Here is a 16,980-nt window from a genome sequence, read left to right on the forward strand (position 1 = left end):
GGTGAAATTTGAGGGCACATAAACCATCAGCCCATTGCAATCCGTAAGTATACCCTGCATTCGTTCAGTGCTTTGAAATAATTCGAGCTTTCCTAAGGACCCAATACATATTCATTTTGTTATATGTCCTTGGGCTCTTGAAAATAATATGTATCAGTAGGAATGCAGTGTTACGTGCCTATCAGTTAGATCAGGTTTCTCAATCGTAATTCAGATTTCAGTAGCCATGTTGAATAAAGCAGAAGTAGGCGAAATTACCTGTAATATATTTTATTTTTACACTCTCAACATATGATTATTTCACTGTGTAATCAACATAATAAAACCTAATGAAATATTTTACATTCATTTTTTCATGCTAAGCCTTTCAAATCCAGTGTGTGTTTCATGCTTGCAGCACATCTCATTGTCGAGCCAGTCGCATTTCAGGTACTTCGTGGCTGCAGGTGACTACGTACCGGGGAGCCCAGCTGCATGGGATATGTGCCTTTAATGTCTCCCACTGCAATTATGAACTTGGCTGTCACTCCTTTTCTATTTCTGTCAGTTTTTATGTATTGATATTTTGAGGTTATGTTATTAGGTACATTCAAATTTAGAATCCTCATCTTCTTGGTAGACTGAACTTGTATTAGTATGAGATGCTCCTCTCTATCACTAGTAATGCCTCTTACTTTAGACGCTATTTGACGGTGATATTGCCACGTCAGTTTTCTGTCCTTGTTGGCCTGGGTATCTTTTACTTTCACCTGTCTGTGGTCTTCCATCTTAACATGTACCTCTGTGAATAGTGTATAGTTTTCATTTTCCTCAGTTTGACACTTTTTATCCTTTAATGAGAATATTTGCTCTATTTATAGTGTTGATATTTCAGTCTGTAGATGCCATGTGACTGTGTGTCTTCTGTTCGCCCCACCTAGTCTGTGCTCCTTTCTCTTGCCGTCCTGTAGAAGTGTGAGGTGTTTCTCTGGTTCTGTGCTCCTCTGTCAGGTTGTTGGGGGCACATTCGCACACACAGCGCGTGTTTTACATTGAAGTCTAACTTAGCACTTTTACTGCCTCCCTGACACGACTGTTTCCTCCTTGTCACTGCTATCCTTTAAAATTTTAGATATATTTTTGGCGTTATCATCATTGTAGAGTTAATATTTACCCTCACAGTTCCCTCATTGTTGGTCTTTCCTTGTTTTTTATATTTCAGTCAGAGACTACTTTTCTTTCTCCCAAAGCACTGCCTTGATATTTTTTTAGTTCATGCCTGTGGGTGATGAGTTGTCTCATTTCCATTTGCCCTAAAAGTCTTCATTTTGCTTTCACTTTCGAAGAGTGTTTTTGTTGAGTATAGAATTCCAGGTTGGTGGGTATTTCTTATTCAGCATTTTACAGATGCCAGTCCATCATCTTCTGACTTCCTTTGACTTGAAAAGTCAGCTTTCAGTGTTGCTGTGCCATTAAAAGCCACTCCTTTTTTCCTCTGAGCGCTTGAACATTTTCTTCTTCCCTTAGACACCCACAGAGCTGCTGAAACCAATGTGTAGTTTTCATTTTTGAGTCAATGCTCTGATTCTTGAACCAACTCTTGCCACTGTCCCTGTCAGTCAGTTCAGTCGCTCGGTGTCTGACCCACTGCAACCCCACAGACTGCAGCACACCAGGCTTCTCTGTCCATCACCAATACCTGGAGCTTGCTCAAACTCATATCCATCGAGTTGGTGATGCCATCCAACCATCTCATCCTCTGTCGTCCCCTTCTCCTCCTGCCTTCGGTCTTCCCCAACATCAGGATCTTTTCCAATGAGTCGGTTCTTCGCGTCAGGTGGCCAAAGTATTGGAGCTTCATCATCAGTCTTTCCAATGAATATTCAGGACTGATTTGTTTTAGAATTGGCTGGTTGGATCTCCTTGCAGTCCACGGGGCTCTCAAGAGTTTTCTCCAACACCACAGTTCAGAAGCATCGATTCTTTGGCCTTCAGCCTTCTTCATGGGCCAACTCTCACATCCATACATGACTACTGGAAAAACCATAGGTTTGACTAAATGAACCTTTGTCAGCAAAGTAATGTCTCTGCTTTCTAATATGCTGTCTAGGTTTGTGATAGCTTTCCTTCCAAGGAGCAAGCGTCTTTTAATTTCACCATCTGCAGTAATTTTGGAGCCCAAGAAAATAAAGACTGTCACTGTTTCCATTGTTTCCCCATTTATTTGCCATGAAGTGATGGATCTAGGAGAAAACAATGGCACCCCACTCCAGTACTCTTGCCTGGAAAATCCCATGGATGGAGGAGCCTGGTGGGCTACAGTCCATGGGGTCGCACAGAGTCGGACACGACTGAAGCCACTTGCAGCAGCAGCAGCGGATGGGGCTGGATGCCATGATCTTCATTTTTTGAGTGTTGAGTTTTATGCCAGCTTTTTCACTCTCCTCTTTCACTTTCATTAAGAGGCTCTTTAGTTTCAGCCCCTGGAGGCATTTCTTATTCCCCTTTCTGTCTTTTCTCTACCATGAGGGGCCACATTTTAACAATGTGGTTTAACAACAGGCTCCTTCGCTATATTCTATACTTTTTTCCCTCATATATATATATATATATATATATATATATTTTAACCTATCTGTTCTTCAGTTCACTGATCCTCTCTTCAGCTACGTCCAATTTGATGTTAAGCCCAGAGACTGGGTTCTTAAATTCAGTCACTATTATTTGAAAGTTCTAGAGTCGGGTTTGATTCTCAGAAATTTTTCCTTTTGTCAAGTATATTTTTGAACTGGTGAAGTTTGCATCTGATACCTCTAGCATACCTCTGATATGCTGATACACATCTGATACCTCTGGATCGGTTTCAGTTCTTTTTCTCTTGGTCCTGTTTGTTGTTACACCCTTTTTGCTTGTTTTGGTTGCATGTTGGACATTATCTATGGAAAACCCTAGAGTTTCTGGTGATGCTATCTTCCCCAGAGGTTCCTCTGAGGCAGACCTCTAGTGGGGACAGAGACGTCTGTTCACTCAGGGCCTGAGTGACTTGAGGCTGGGGCGTCCTTGTAAGCTGAGTCTCAGCAGCCTTCACCCACCTTCCCCCCGACCGCAGGGAGGAGCCCTCCAGCATGTCCATCTGGAAGCCTGGGATGCCTCCCATGGCCTCTTCTCGGCCAGTCCTGAGGCCCACCATCTGTCTCCCGAGCATCACGAGGTGATTGATACTCAGTGCTCAGCCGGTTTGGGCAGAGTGTTGGGTACGTTTTCTGTGCCTCCCTTTTCTTGGGGAGCTTAGTCTCTAACATCCGGACTGACTTGTCAGGCCTGAGCTCGAATTTTTGTCTTCCCAGCCCAAGGAACCATCCAGAGCTGTGTTAGCCAGTACCCTCTGCTTGACTTTTCCCCTGCCTTTTCTTCCAAGAGTCAGCTTTGTTCAGATGCCGCGAGGGAAGGAGTGGCCCTCTCAGTGTCCAGCTCCCTCACTGGGCTTTTGTTTGAAATCTTGGATTGTGGCTGCCTACGGACCTCTTTTTAAAGTGTATTTAGCTTCTCTAGCTCTTGGTAGGCTGACCCACAAGCTGCCTGTGTCTGTAACTGGAAGTGGGGAAGCCCTGGGTGTCTTCTCTCATCTGAAGCCACATGTAAAATGCACAGTAATTATATTGATCATCTTTGATACCGGGGAAAACAAGAACCAGAGGTCCATGCTTAGTACCCACGGTTGTGTTTTTGATCAGAATCCCCAGCTTCCCTGGGCTGTGTCAGTGCCACTTCAACTTGGGAAGAAGGTGGAGCAAGCGGCCCATGCGGCCTGGGGACAGAGGAGCCGGTCTGCCCTCTTCCCCTGCCCCTGACGGCCCAGGGCAGGCCTTGTGATGACGGGCTGCTTGTGGTCCAGGAGAAGGCTGAGGAGGCAAGGGTTGCGTGAACTGTATTCTGTGACGTGGTCACATGCGTGTTTCCTTTTTCAGTTTGAAAAAATGACTGCTTTTAGTCTTCCCTCCAGTTTGACTTTAAGGTTGAAAATGAAGATTTTATTCTTAAAGTTGAGCACAGTGATTTTACAGTCTTTTTGAAAGCAACAGTTGAGGTTTTAAAAAGACATCTCCGAGAACTCCAGCAGATAAAGCGAAAAAAAAGAGAATGTGTTCAGGGTGAACTGCGGGCGGGACCCCAAACTGTACTCTGTCCCTCCCAGAGTCTGTAATTGCTGAGATGGGTGGATAGAGGGTCCCAAGCACCCTGGGGACCGAGGTCCTCAACTGAGAGCTGAGGTCCCAGCTGAGCCAGGAGCAGTGTGGCCTGTGCCCTGGTGAGTGGAGAGCCGCGAGGCTGGGAGTGGGGCCAGGAGAGGGGGTGGGAGACTCGGGCGCGGAGGTAGGGGCAGCACCTGGCTGCATCTGGGAGGCGCGGGCTGTCACGGCTCGAGGCAGGGACACCCCTGAACCTCCACCGTGCAGCCGCCACGGGGCAGAGTTGTCTGGCATCCCAGGGTCGAAGTTAAGAGGGCGAGTTCACAGCAGATTGACGGAACTCCTGTATCCACTGTGGGTTCATTTTAAGTGCCTGGAGCGAGGTTGGTCAAGCCCTTGCTGAGCTCGAGGGAGGGAGTCAGTCAGGGAGGACCGAGCTCAGGGTGAGAGTGAGGGGCAGCTAGCGCGGTGAGTCCTCCTCACCTGAGTGGGTTCTGGGGGCACCCTTGAGTTCAGGGGTGCCCTTTCAGTAGCCTCACTGGAGACTTGTTTGGGGGGTGAAGGAGGCAGAAGCCCACTTAGAAGACATGCTCATTCCTAGTGCTGGTGGTTTCTGAAGCAGTTTATACTATTTGGTTCGACTGTGAACCAGTATCCTTGCAGGGTTATGTTTGACGGTGGGCCTGAGCTGTGGGCATGGCTTTCCTTCTCCCACACACCACACTCCCCTGACGTCTTTTTGGCAGCCCCTCCCCCCTCTGTGCACCCCTGATGATGGGCCTGAGCCCAGCCCCCCTGTTGCCATGGAGCCCCTTGTGACTGAGTGGGTTTCAGGTTCTGGGCTCCTGGGAGACATGCTGGAGGCAGAGCCTTCGTGCCATTTCTTCTAGAGACAGCAGTGCTGATGGTCATAGTGTGAGAGCAGTGTGTGTGAGAGTGGTGTGTGAGAGCGGGGTGTGAGAGAGTGGTGTGTGAGAGCGGTGTGTGAGAGCGGTGTGTGTGAGAGTGGTGTGTGAGAGTGGTGTCTGAGAGTGGTGAGTGTGAGAGCAGTGGTTGTAGTGTGAATAGCGGTGGCCGTAGTGTGAGATCGGTGGTGATAGCTCCAGTGCTGAGCTATCTAACCGTGAAACAGCAGTTGCCCCCGAGTGGGGGACTGCCCCCATACGCGAGGATGGGTCGCAGAAGGGCCCGCCTATGGGCACTTTTCCAGCGCTGCAACCCCAAGGCAAAAGCCAAGACAAGGAAGACCTCGGCCTCGGCCCAAGTTCTGGAAGCGGAGCGGACTGACGTGAGAACAGCTGGGGGCTGGGCCCGTGGGATTGTCCCTTACCCAGTGAAGCATTGGGGCTGTGTTTCATTTTGTTAGCATGGTTGTGGGCCCTGCCGGGGGTCCCTGCCAGCCAGGGCGTTTTGGTCTTCTGGGCAAGATCGACCCCAGCAGGTTGACCTTGTAAGTGGTTGTGCAGGTGCTGCGTGGAGGATGGCCGGGGGCCCCACCTTCTGAAGGGAAACGCTGGCTGGAGGAGTCACTGGGGCACGTGGATTGAGCTATAGAGTCAGTCCTTGAAGCAGAAAGGCTAAGCCCCTTATCGTCTCCCATCTTACAAAGCACAGAACAGTGTGTCCAGTATTTTAATGATGGCTACCTACTGCTTACATGTATAACATACACCCTCATAGTTCACATGTCTACTACATACCTCTTACAAGTGTTGGGCAGTGTTCTAGGTGCTGAATGCTCAGTGTGTAGTAGGGGATATGCAGCCCAGGATTTTTTTATGTGTGTGAAGAAAAATAGAAGAATGAAAGATGCCGTGTGGTTCAGTTTGAGCAAGTTCACCACGTAGATGGCACCGTGTGCACGAAAATTGTGATAAAATACATAAAACATGAATTTAACCCTTTAACCAGTTTATTGAATGACTGTGACTTCAGTGGGGTCAGGCTAACAGATGGCTGTGGGGTGCCATCAGCCTTTTTCCCAGAGGAACACTCCAAAGCCTGGTGGCCTTGTAGATCTTCCCTTTCTTCTGCCCTGTCCCCAGTGGTTCTAGGTCACTGGTCTGTGTGTCGTTTAAGAACCTCTTTGTCCAGTTTGTTGTTAGGTTTATGTTTAGGAAAGTTTCTCAGACTTCCCTGGGTCTTGAGAAGGCAGGCTTGGATTCCAGGTTCTCCCCTGCCGCGTTCCTGCCAGATCGAGGTGGAGGCTAAAGGCTGGTCTGAGTTGTGGTGGTCTGTGTGGTCTTGGGGTCAGCGGACCCCTCTTCTCTGGAGGGGCAGGGAGACCCTCTGTGTGGAGGCTGGAGAGACTTGACAGGGTCAGTCTTCAGTCTCGCTCTCTTTTTAATTTGTGTTTGCATTTAGTTACTTACTCATTTAACTGTTTTCTAGGAGTTGGCATCACCTACGGAAGAAGTCAGTGCATGCCAAGAGCAGCTTCTAGCAAGAGGAAAAGAGATTGCCGAGATGAGAGCTGAAAGGGACAACACCAGGGTCAGTAGGGGGATTCTCACGTGTGGACAGTTGCCCCACGGGGGTCACCACTGGGTTCCGTGTTGCTGTCTTTAAACTCTGTCTGGTTTTCAAGTCATTTTTCACATCTTCCCACTGAGCAGACCGGGGTGGATCAGATCGGGGTTCTCATACTTTGCTTCAAATTGATGGTGAGAGCTAATATAATTTTAGTACATTTGAGGGGGGAGTTCTCTTAACTTACATTTTTGTCCATGCTACAGTGTGTGTGAGGTCTTAGTTCCCCGACCAGGGATTAAAACTCAGGACCCCTGCAGAAGTGTGGAGTCTTAACTACTAGGCCACTGGGGAAGTCCACTCTAACTTTCGACTGAACTGGCGGGATTGCGACTTGCCTTAGCATGGTTTCGGTGTTAGCATGAGGCTGAGAGGAGTTATCGGCCCTGAATTCAAGTACGAGGTTGAAGGTGTTCCTTTGGCCCCGCCCTGCAGCTGCTGCTGGAGCACCTGGAATGCCTGGTTTCACGCTATGTGCCGTCCCTCCGGATGAAGATGGGCAAGCAGAAGGCGCAGTCCCCGGCCGGCATGAGAAGCAAGGTGGAGGTGCTCACGGCCCTGAAATCACTGTTTGAGTACCACAAGGCCCTGGACGAGAAGGTACCCGCCACCCGGCCGTCCTGGATTTGGACACTTGCTGCCTTGTTAGGTGGATGATGCATGTATTTATGTAACTGGTTGACTTTTGAGCTTCTTGAATTCTTGTAAATACATTTTTTCTGTAAGAAGTCAGAATGTTATATGGTTAAAAAGTGTTGCCTGTGTACATGCTCAGTCATGTCCAAGTCTTTGCGACCCTGTGGACTGTAGCCCACCATGCTCCTCTCTCCCTGGGACTTCCCAGGCAAGAATACTGGAGTGGGTGGCCATCTTCTACTCCAGGGGATCTTCCCGACCCAAGGATAGAACCTGCCCTCTTGCATTGGCAGGCGGATTCTTTACCACTGATCCACCTGGGAAGCCCCAGGTAAAAAGTATTAGTTGGCATAAATGTCTCAAGATTTATTGTATTCTGTATATCAATTTGCAATTAAAAACTAGGTAATAGGATTATTTTAGGAACTTTTTTTTCCCTCTCTAACTTAGAATTTAAAGCTGTTAATAAGCAGATTTTCTTGACGTTAAGATCAATGAGATGTATTAAATGTCTTCTGTTACAGTAGCCGTGTTAAATTAGGGTGAGTGTACACTAAGACGTGCACTAACATATATACACACTTCAACACACAGTGACTCGGCCCCTTTTATTTCAGTTGAGAGCGATTACGAGGAGCACTTGAAAGGTGTAGTTTGTTAGAAGAAGAATTAGGTGCCACACATAAAGAGATAAGTTTGATCAGTCATCGTGTAATTTCCGTGAAGGGTTTGTCATTTGTATCCTTTCATTTAAAAGAAGTATGAAGGCTGTAGTGGACATCAGATGTTATTTATCTTTCTGATTGAGGACCCTCCCACTTGGGTTATTTTAATGACTAGTAACCTAGACTTGTGGCTCAGAGCTGCAGGATCTCTTAAGTACCCCTTTGTCCAGTAGAAGACAAAATTCTGACTCTAATCACCTGGTTCTCTTTGGGATGGATAGCATCACCATGTATTTTCTTTTTATGCTGTATTTCAGTTTTGAGTTGAGTTTTTCCAAATGGAGTTTTGCTGTCTTGACTTATTTCTTTATTCTGATTCAAACTTTTGGTTTTAGCTGATGATTCTTAAAGAGAAGAAAAACCTGGAAAAGATACTGATGGACGGGGTGCTTGATGTAAATCCCAAGCAAGAAAACATGCCAAGCGCCGATGGAAAGGCAAGTCCCCGGTCCCACTCGATCTGGTTCTCGTCTTACCATCCAGTCTGTGCAGGGCTGTTGGGACCTCTCACCAAAGCACCATGTAGTTCTGTGAGACTGTGGCAGTCGTGTGAGCTCCAGAGCACAGAAGGCAGTTTTGACCTCACCGGTTGCCCGGAAGTGCTGTGTTCCCTGCCTCCCAAAACAAGGCTGTCTAAGGCTTCCTTTCCCCCTTAGAGAACCCGCGACGGCTCTCTGGCTCGGGTGATCCAGCTCCAGGAAATCATAAACAACCAATTGCGGGAGAGCCAGAGGAAGGAGCTCCTGAGCCAGATGAAGGAGCTTCTGGCAGCCCTCTCTGCCCAGGTGACAGAGATGGAGGAGGACCTGGACACGGCCAGGAAGGACCTCCTCAAGTCCGAGGAAGTAAACGTGAAACTAGAGCGGGACCTCCGCGAAGTGAGTGACGGTGGACGTGTCTGTTGTCCTGAGGTGGAATGTGGGTCCCTCGTTCTCCCGGTGGTCTCAGCCTGGGGATGGCTGCGTGAGCAAGAGCAGAGCTCTGGCGAGACCGCAACTGGCTGCCTCCCCACCTCTGCGTCGAGGTCTCGGGGTAGAAGAGGCCTGGTCCAGGCGGTCCGTTGGCAGTGGACCAACATAAGGGTAGCCCTAGCGCTGTGCTGCACCCTGGGTGTGGGCTGCTCATTTCTACAAGTTCTAGGGGGCCTAGTGTGTTCCTTTTTAAAAAGTTCATTCATCCATTCATTCATTGATTTGAGTATAGTTGCTTTACACTGCTGTGTCAATTTCTGCTGTACAGCAAAGTGAATCAATCATAAATATACACATATATATACACACACACACACATCTCCTTTTTTAGATTTCCTACCCATTAACTTCACCACAGAGCACTGAGTAGAGTTCCCTGTGCTGTACAGTAGGTCCTTACTCATTGTTGACTTTATGCATAGTATCAGTAGTGTATATGTGTCAACCCCAGTCTCCCAGTTCATCCCCCTACCTGCCTGTTGAATGTATTCCCGATGATGCTGAAATTTCCTTCTGATTCACTCAGGCGAGCCTGGTGACGTCTGTGGAGCCCGTTCTCTCGGAGAGATGGGAGCATGCTGTGTGGGCTCTGCTGAGGCAGCTTGCCTGGCCATCTTCTCTAGTTTCTGAGGTTCTGCTCCTTGAAGGGATGTGTGACAGTGACACGGCGGTCAGACAAGACGAGTGGCATTTGCTCACCCTCAGATCCTCAGGCCCGTGCTGTGTAACCATGTAGAATCATGATGCTTCTGGTGGTCATGTCTGCGGGTATCATGATTTATGAGAAACTACCTAACAGTCATTGTGAAAACAGAAGAGTGTTGGGGGCTCAGGCCTCCTCCTCAGCTTTCCTTTGTACACAGGCAGACAGCCCACCCTGCCCCACCCCTCCACCGTGAGACCGTCTCAGAGAGAACCCCTCCAACATGTTTTCCAGCAGGTGGACTTGTTTAGTAGCTTGGTGTGAGTAATTCTGTGTGAGAACTCAAAACAGAAATATTTGCACATCTTTGTATAACCTGTTCACATTACTCTTTGGCAATAGGAGGAGATTAGGTGGCAGAGTTTAATATGTAGAGAATTCTGGAAAAAGCGTTTTTAGAACCTTTCACTTTTAATGTCAGGACTACATTGGTTACTTAGTGACTACAGAGGGACCTGAAATGGAGTTTGAGCTGGCGGACAGGAGCTGCACCGGCAGCAAGTTCTGGTCCTGGTGTGAGCGTTTCACACATGTGGTGTAACTCTGCTTTAGAAGAACTAGGCTTGAGAAGGCTGCTTCCAGTTGTGTTACACTTTGACTTGTGTTTCCACTCATTGATATTCTTACTTTAATTTTGAGGAAATTGCATGAGATTTTTCCAACTTTACCTGAGGAAATGAACCTCAGAGCTCCCTGTTGGATCTGTTGAAGGTCCCTCCCTGTTCTGGGTCAAGCACGCCTGTATGGTGTAGGAGACAGAGGTCCTCGTTTCATGCCAGATCCCTTCCCTCCTGGAATTCTTGCAATGACAGGGTAGTTTAGTGTACTTTTTGTTTGCTGTTTGGGTTTATTATGTAGAAAAGAAGCTTGGTAAATCGAGTGGCCAGACAGACATTAAGACAGATGGGTGCCATTGTGGCAAATGTGACATTTGAGGTACGCGCGATTTTGCTCACGTCTAAGAAAACTGCCATGTCTAGGAGTTTACTTTTGAGGATGCTAATTTTGTGTTTGATTTGAAACTTAGGATTTAGTCCAGCTTTTTTACTCTTAAGTGTGCTGGAGTATTCCATGATAATGACTTACTTTTCTCCTCTGTAATGCCCGGTGTAGGCCATGGCCCAGAAGGAGGACATGGAGAAGAGAATCACTACACTTGAGAAACGCTACCTCGCCGCACAGCGCAAAGCCTCCTCTGTGCATGACCTTGATGATAAACCTGAAAATGAAATCACAAATAAGGATTCTCTGCATCGACAGGTAATGGCCTTTACTGACCTGTGTCTGACTTTTATAGTAGTGAATACTGAGGAAGGAAGGTAAAGACCTTTTCATGTGACTCCCATGTTGGAAATCAAGTCCCAGTGTAAAGTTCTTATGACCTGAAAATACTGTGCTCGAAAGTGTGGATGTACATCATGATAAATCAACTGTACTGAAAAGAAATACAATGTTTAAAAACTGAGGGTGACTGCAACTTACAGGTTTGAATGGTTTGGGATTTGGTTTAACCATTTTGTGGAATTCCACTCCTGACTCTTTTGTTTTACTTGACTTGAATCTGTTGGCTTGTTAGCATTTTTCCTGAAAGAGCAGAGAGCAGCAGGGAACTTCAGGGCAGCTGGCTGCCTGTTGGGAACTGGGGTCTCTGTGACAAAAGGCAGGGTTAGAGCTCCAGTCTGATTAGGGTGTGTACTTCCTATGGTTTGGTGAGCTTTACTCGCTCCTGTTCCCGTGTGGTCTCAGATAATCAGGACTTACCCAGGAAAACCAAATCTGGCTTCTCCAAAACAAAGTGAGTCAGTCTGGTGTGTGTGACAAAGTGTATCATTGGCCCCACCACAAAAATAAAATCCTAGAAAGCCATTGAAATTTATGATGCGAAATGCTAATTAAGAGCATTACGATATACAAAATAATGGCTGTAAAAGGCAGATAAGAAAATACTATGTACCATATGCTGTTGTTTTCTGAGGGTTTTAAAGCATATCATATTGTTTATGTGTGTACATAGAGTAATACCCACACAGAAAGCATAAGAAAACTGCTTAGAAGCAAATGCTAACCTCTCAGGAACCCGAGCGTATAGATAACTTAATTTTTTTTCTTTTTCAAACAAGAATCTAAATGTTCTACATTGAAAGTTTTTCAGAGTAAGAAGATCTGTTAAAAGAATAATCGTGCATTTACAAATATTAGTTGACTGGCATTTCACCAGGCACACTCTGATCAGGTCTGTATTTCAGAGAAGATGAAAGCCGTGTTGTGGCTTACAAGCCCGTGGCCATCTGCGGTCGGTAGGGTTCCCTTCAAATGATGATTCTGGTGATGTTTTAAGAAGGGTCAGTACTGAACCCTTATTCCCTTAACTTGTCAATAAGAATGAATATGCTTGTACAGAAAACTGATCTTCTTTAATATATAAGAACTTTTTTTTTTTTAAAGACTTCTTTGTGGACGTTTCAGATCAGATCAGATCAGATCAGTGCTCAGTCGTGTCCAACTCTTTGCGACCCCATGAATCGCAGCACGCCAGGCCTCCCTGTCCATCACCAACTCCCAGAGTTCACTCAGACTCATGTCCATCGAGTCAGTGATGCCATCCAGCCATCTCATCCTCTGTCGTCCCCTTCTCCTCTTGCCCCCAGTCCCTCCCAGCATCAGAGTCTTTTCCAATGAGTCAGCTCTCCGCGTGAGGTGGCCAAAGTACTGGAATTTCAGCTTTAGCATCATTCCTTCCAAAGAAGTCCCAGGGCTAATCTCCTTTAGAATGGACTGGTTGGATCTCCTTGCAGTCCAAGGGACTCTCAAGAGTCTTCTCCAACACCACAGTTCAAAAGCATCAATTCTTTGGCGCTCAGCTTTCTTCACAGTCCAAGTCACATCCATACATGACCACAGGAAAAACCATAGCCTTGACTAGACGGACCTTTGTTGGCAAAGTAATGTCTCTGCTTTTGAATATGCTATCTAGGTTGGTCATAACTTTCCTTCCAAGGAGTAAGCGTCTTTTAATTTCATGGCTGCAGTCACCATCTGCAGTGATTTTGGAGCCCAGAAAAATAAAGTCTGACACTGTTTCCACTGTTTCCCCATCTATCTGCCATGAAGTGATGGGACCAGATGCCATGATCTTCATTTTCTGAATGTTGAGCTTTAAGCCAACTTTTTCACTCTCCACTTTCACCTTCATCAAGAGGCTTTTTAGTTCCTCTTCACTTTCTGCCATAAGGGTGGTGTCATCTGCATATCTGAGGTTATTGATATTTCTCCCGGCAATCTTGATTCCAGCTTGTGTTTCTTCCAGTCCAGCGTTTCTCATGATGTACTCTGCATATAAGTTAAATAAACAGGGTGACAGTATACAGCCTTGATGTACTCCTTTTCCTATTTGGAACCAGTCTGTTGTTCCATGTCCAGTTCTAACTGTTGCTTCCTGACCTGCATACAAATTTCTGAAGAGGCAGATCAGGTGGTCTGGTATTCCCATCTCTTTCAGAATTTTCCACAGTTTATTGTGATCCACACAGTCAAAGCCTTTGGCATAGTTAAAAGAGCAGAAATAGATGTTTTTCTGGAACTCTCTTGCTTTTTCCATGATCCATCGGATGTTGACAATTTGATCTCTGGTTCCTCTGCCTTTTCTAAAACCAGCTTGAACATCAGGAAGTTCACGGTTCACATATTGCTGAAGCCTGGCTTAGGGAATTTTAAGCATTACTTTACTAGCATGTGAGATGAGTGCAATTGTGCGGTAGTTTGAGCTTTCTTTGGCATTGCCTTTCTTTGGGATTGGAATGAAAACTGACCTTTTCCAGTTCTGTGGCCACTGCTGAGTTTTCCAAATTTGCTGGCATATTGAGTGCAGCACTTTCACAGCATCATCTTTCAGGATTTGGAATAGCTCAACTGGAATTCCAGCACCTCCACTAGCTTTGTTCGTAGTGATGCTTTCTCAGGCCCACTTGACTTCACATTCCAGGATGTCTAGCTCTAGGTCAGTGATCACACCGTCCTGATTATCTGGGTCATGAAGATCGTTTTTGTACAGTTCTGTGTATTCTTGTCATCTCTTCTTAATATCTTCTGCTTCTGTTAGGTCCATACCATTTCTGTCCTTTATCGAGCCCATCTTTGCATGCAATGTTCCTTTGGTATCTCTGATTTTCTTGAAGAGATCTCTAGTCTTTCCCATTCTGTTGTTTTCCTCTATTTCTTTGCATTGATCGCTGAAGAAGGCTTTCTTATCTCTTCTTGCTATTCTTTGGAACTCTGCATTCAGATGTTTATATCTTTCCTTTTCTCCTTTGCTTTTCGCTTCTCTCCTTTTCACAGCTATTTGTAAGGCCTCCCCAGACAGCCATTTTGCTTTTTTGCATTTCTTTTCCATGGAGATGGTCTTGATCCCTGTCTCCTGTACAATGTCACGAACCTCATTCCATAGCTCATCAGGCACTCTGTCTATCAGATCTAGGCCCTTAAATCTATTTCTCACTTCCACTGTATAATCATAAGGGATTTGATTTAGGTCATACCTGAATGGTCTAGTGGTTTTCCCTACTTTCTTCAATTTAAGTCTGAATTTGGCAATAAGGAGTTCATGGTCTGAGCCACAGTCAGCTCCTGGTCTTGTTTTTGCTGACTGTATAGAGCTTCTTCATCTTTGGCTGCAAAGAATATAATCAGTCTGATTTTGGTGTTGACCATCTGGTGATGTCCATGTGTAGAGTCTTCTCCTGTGTTGTTGGAAGAGGGTGTTTGTTATGACCAGTGCATTTTCTTGGCAAAACTCTATTAGTCTTTGCCCTGCTTCATTCCGTATTCCAAGGCCAAATTTGCCTGTTACTCCAGGTGTTTCTTGACTTCCTACTTTTGCATTCCAGTCCCCTGTAATGAAAAGGACATCTTTTTTGGGTGTTAGTTCTAAAAGGTCTTGTAGGTTTTCATAGAACCGTTCAACTTCATCTTCTTCAGCGTTACTGGTTGGGGCATAGACTTGGATTACTGTGATACTGAATGGTTTGCCTTGGAAACGAACAGAAATCATTCTGTCGTTTGTGAGATTGCATCCAAGTACTGCATTTCGGACTCTTTTGTTGACCATGATGGCCACTCCATTTCTTCTGAGGGATTCTTGCCCGCAGTAGTAGATATAATGGTCATCTGAGTTAAATTCACCCATTCCAGTCCTTTTCAGTTCGCTGATTCCTAGAATGTCGACATTCACTCTTGCCATCTCTTGTTTGACCACTTCCAATTTGCCTTGATTCATGGACCTGACATTCCAGGTTCCTATGCAATATTGCTCTTTACAGCATCGGAACTTGCTTCTATCACCAGTCACATCCACAGCTGGATATTCTTGTGGCTTTGGCTCCACCCCTTCATTCTTTCTGGAGTTATTTCTCCACTGATCTCTAGTAGCATATTGGGCACCTTCTGACCTGGGGAGTTTCTCTTTCAGTATCCTATCATTTTGCCTTTTCATACTATTCATGGGGACGTTTAGGAAAAGCAAATACTCTGGCAGGAGGTGTTCTGCCCACTGAGACCAAGCCCAGGAACAGAGAGAAAAATTCCCGTGACGCAGCTTCCGAAACAGAACTAATCCAGTAGACACGTGCATTTAGGTTTTGTCTCAGCTTACTAAAAACGGCAGCGGCTACACCACTTGGCCTGTTTGGATGCTCTGCTCTCCCTTTGTAGGAGGAGGATAAAAACCGACCTTTGCAGGAGCACCTGGAGCTGGAGGAGCAGAAGCTGCAGCAGACGCTGCCCAGGGCGGAGACGCTGCCAGAAGTGGAGGCTGAGCTGGCTCAGCGGGTGGCCGCGCTCTCCAAGGTGCTGCTCTGGGTCCTTGCGGGGCTGGCGCGGGGAGGGCCTGTTCCATGCTGTCCCGCCGTGCCCCTCCCCGTGCTGCTCAGTCCACAGAGGAGCGCAGCCGCGGGGAGCGTGCTGCCCGGCTGAGATGGGAGCACGCCCTGAGTGTCAGACAGTCCCGGCTCCCGTGTCATCCCTCCGTTAATTTCCCTCCAGTTTTGTCCTGTGTTCTGAGTGTCCCCAGGACGCTTCAGCTCCGAGTCACTGCTGCTCAGAGTTCAGTCAGCACCTCAAAGCCTAGCAGGATAGAGAGCTAGAAAAATCCCATTCTCGTTTAAGAGATGGCCAAAATAGCTCTGTAATGAACACAGTTTTAAGTCTTGATTCATACATTGTTGAGTAAGTCACAGCGGGGCACGGTGCAGACCCGGGGCCCCACTCCCAGCTTGCAGTCCCCGGGAGCCCACGGGTGAGAGGCCGCGTCCCGGACCCGTGGCGCTGCTGGGGGCATGTTCCCCACAGCCCGCCAGCCACCCCGTCCTTCTGGTGGGAAAGGTGTTGCCCCACACTGCTGGTGGGTACTGGCTGGGCATGGAGAGGTGGGCCTGTGCTGGTGCGGCTGTCCGGAGCGTTGCCCAGAGCTCAGTGAGCGGCTGAGGGGCCTGCCATTCGCGGGAGGCCGGTGGTGCCGGGTGCTCCCAAACCCTCCCAGAGCAGGGTCACTAACAGCCGCCTAGGGGGCACCCTTCTGCCTGTGATCTTCCTCTCAAGGGTTGGTTTCTTCTCTCCCCTGACATCTCTGCTGTCTGTCCCCGGTCGGCCTTGTAGTCTGAACTTTGGTCTTCCGGAAGCTCTGTCACTAAGGAGGCTAAACTGTTGGAACTGACCTCCCAGCTTAGGAAGGTAGAATGTGTGCTCTTGTGCGTCCCGTGCTTGCCACTGCCCTGCCCGCGCTGGCTCGCCACAGGCAGTCTGAGGAGGCTGTGCAGCGGCCGCGGGTGCGGGGCCCGGGGCGGGGGCGAGCACGTCTCCTCTCACGAGCCGGTCACCAGCACCCTCCGTCAGCCACGTGTCACACGCGAAGCTGCGCTGGCTGCGTGAGCAGGCGAGCGGGCGTGCCCCCCGCGAACCCGGAGCCAGTGGTCTGCACAGAGCATAGCCCGCTTGCCACCCCTGCGGTCACAGCCCGCGTGTCATCAGGACAGGGTCGTTGCAAGCGGAGCTGACGCTGTTCTTGGCCGACAGGTGGAAGAGAGACACCGTAACATCAAGGAGAGGCTGCGCCAGATGGAGGCCCAACTGGAGGAGAACAAGAAGGAGCTGCTGTGGGTGCGTGTGCTGATGGGGAGGCCGCGTCTGGGCCAGAGACGTGGCTTGGGCGGGGGCCAGTTCTGCTGTCTCTGCCGCTCAGGTCTCTGCCGTCGAGT

At 47.8% G+C, this 16,980-nt stretch overlaps 1 protein-coding gene across 1 annotated transcript in view; it reads left to right on the forward strand.

Moving 5' to 3' along the window:
* The first annotated feature begins 5,340 nt into the window (after positions 1–5,340).
* LOC129651030 (liprin-alpha-1-like) overlaps positions 5,341–16,980 on the forward strand; it is a 32,809-nt gene continuing 21,169 nt past the window's right edge. Inside the window, 12 exon segments of the mRNA XM_055579760.1 lie at positions 5,341–5,457; positions 5,570–5,619; positions 5,676–5,724; positions 6,561–6,662; positions 7,134–7,302; positions 7,954–8,045; positions 8,395–8,496; positions 8,716–8,937; positions 10,847–10,993; positions 15,440–15,574; positions 16,382–16,456; positions 16,799–16,882. Coding sequence (XP_055435735.1) covers positions 5,341–5,457; positions 5,570–5,619; positions 5,676–5,724; positions 6,561–6,662; positions 7,134–7,302; positions 7,954–8,045; positions 8,395–8,496; positions 8,716–8,937; positions 10,847–10,993; positions 15,440–15,574; positions 16,382–16,456; positions 16,799–16,882 — 1,344 coding nt within the window.

The sequence above is a fragment of the Bubalus kerabau genome, chromosome 4 (assembly GCF_029407905.1).
Source record: "Bubalus kerabau isolate K-KA32 ecotype Philippines breed swamp buffalo chromosome 4, PCC_UOA_SB_1v2, whole genome shotgun sequence".
In the NCBI taxonomy this organism is placed as follows: Eukaryota; Metazoa; Chordata; class Mammalia; order Artiodactyla; family Bovidae; genus Bubalus; species Bubalus kerabau.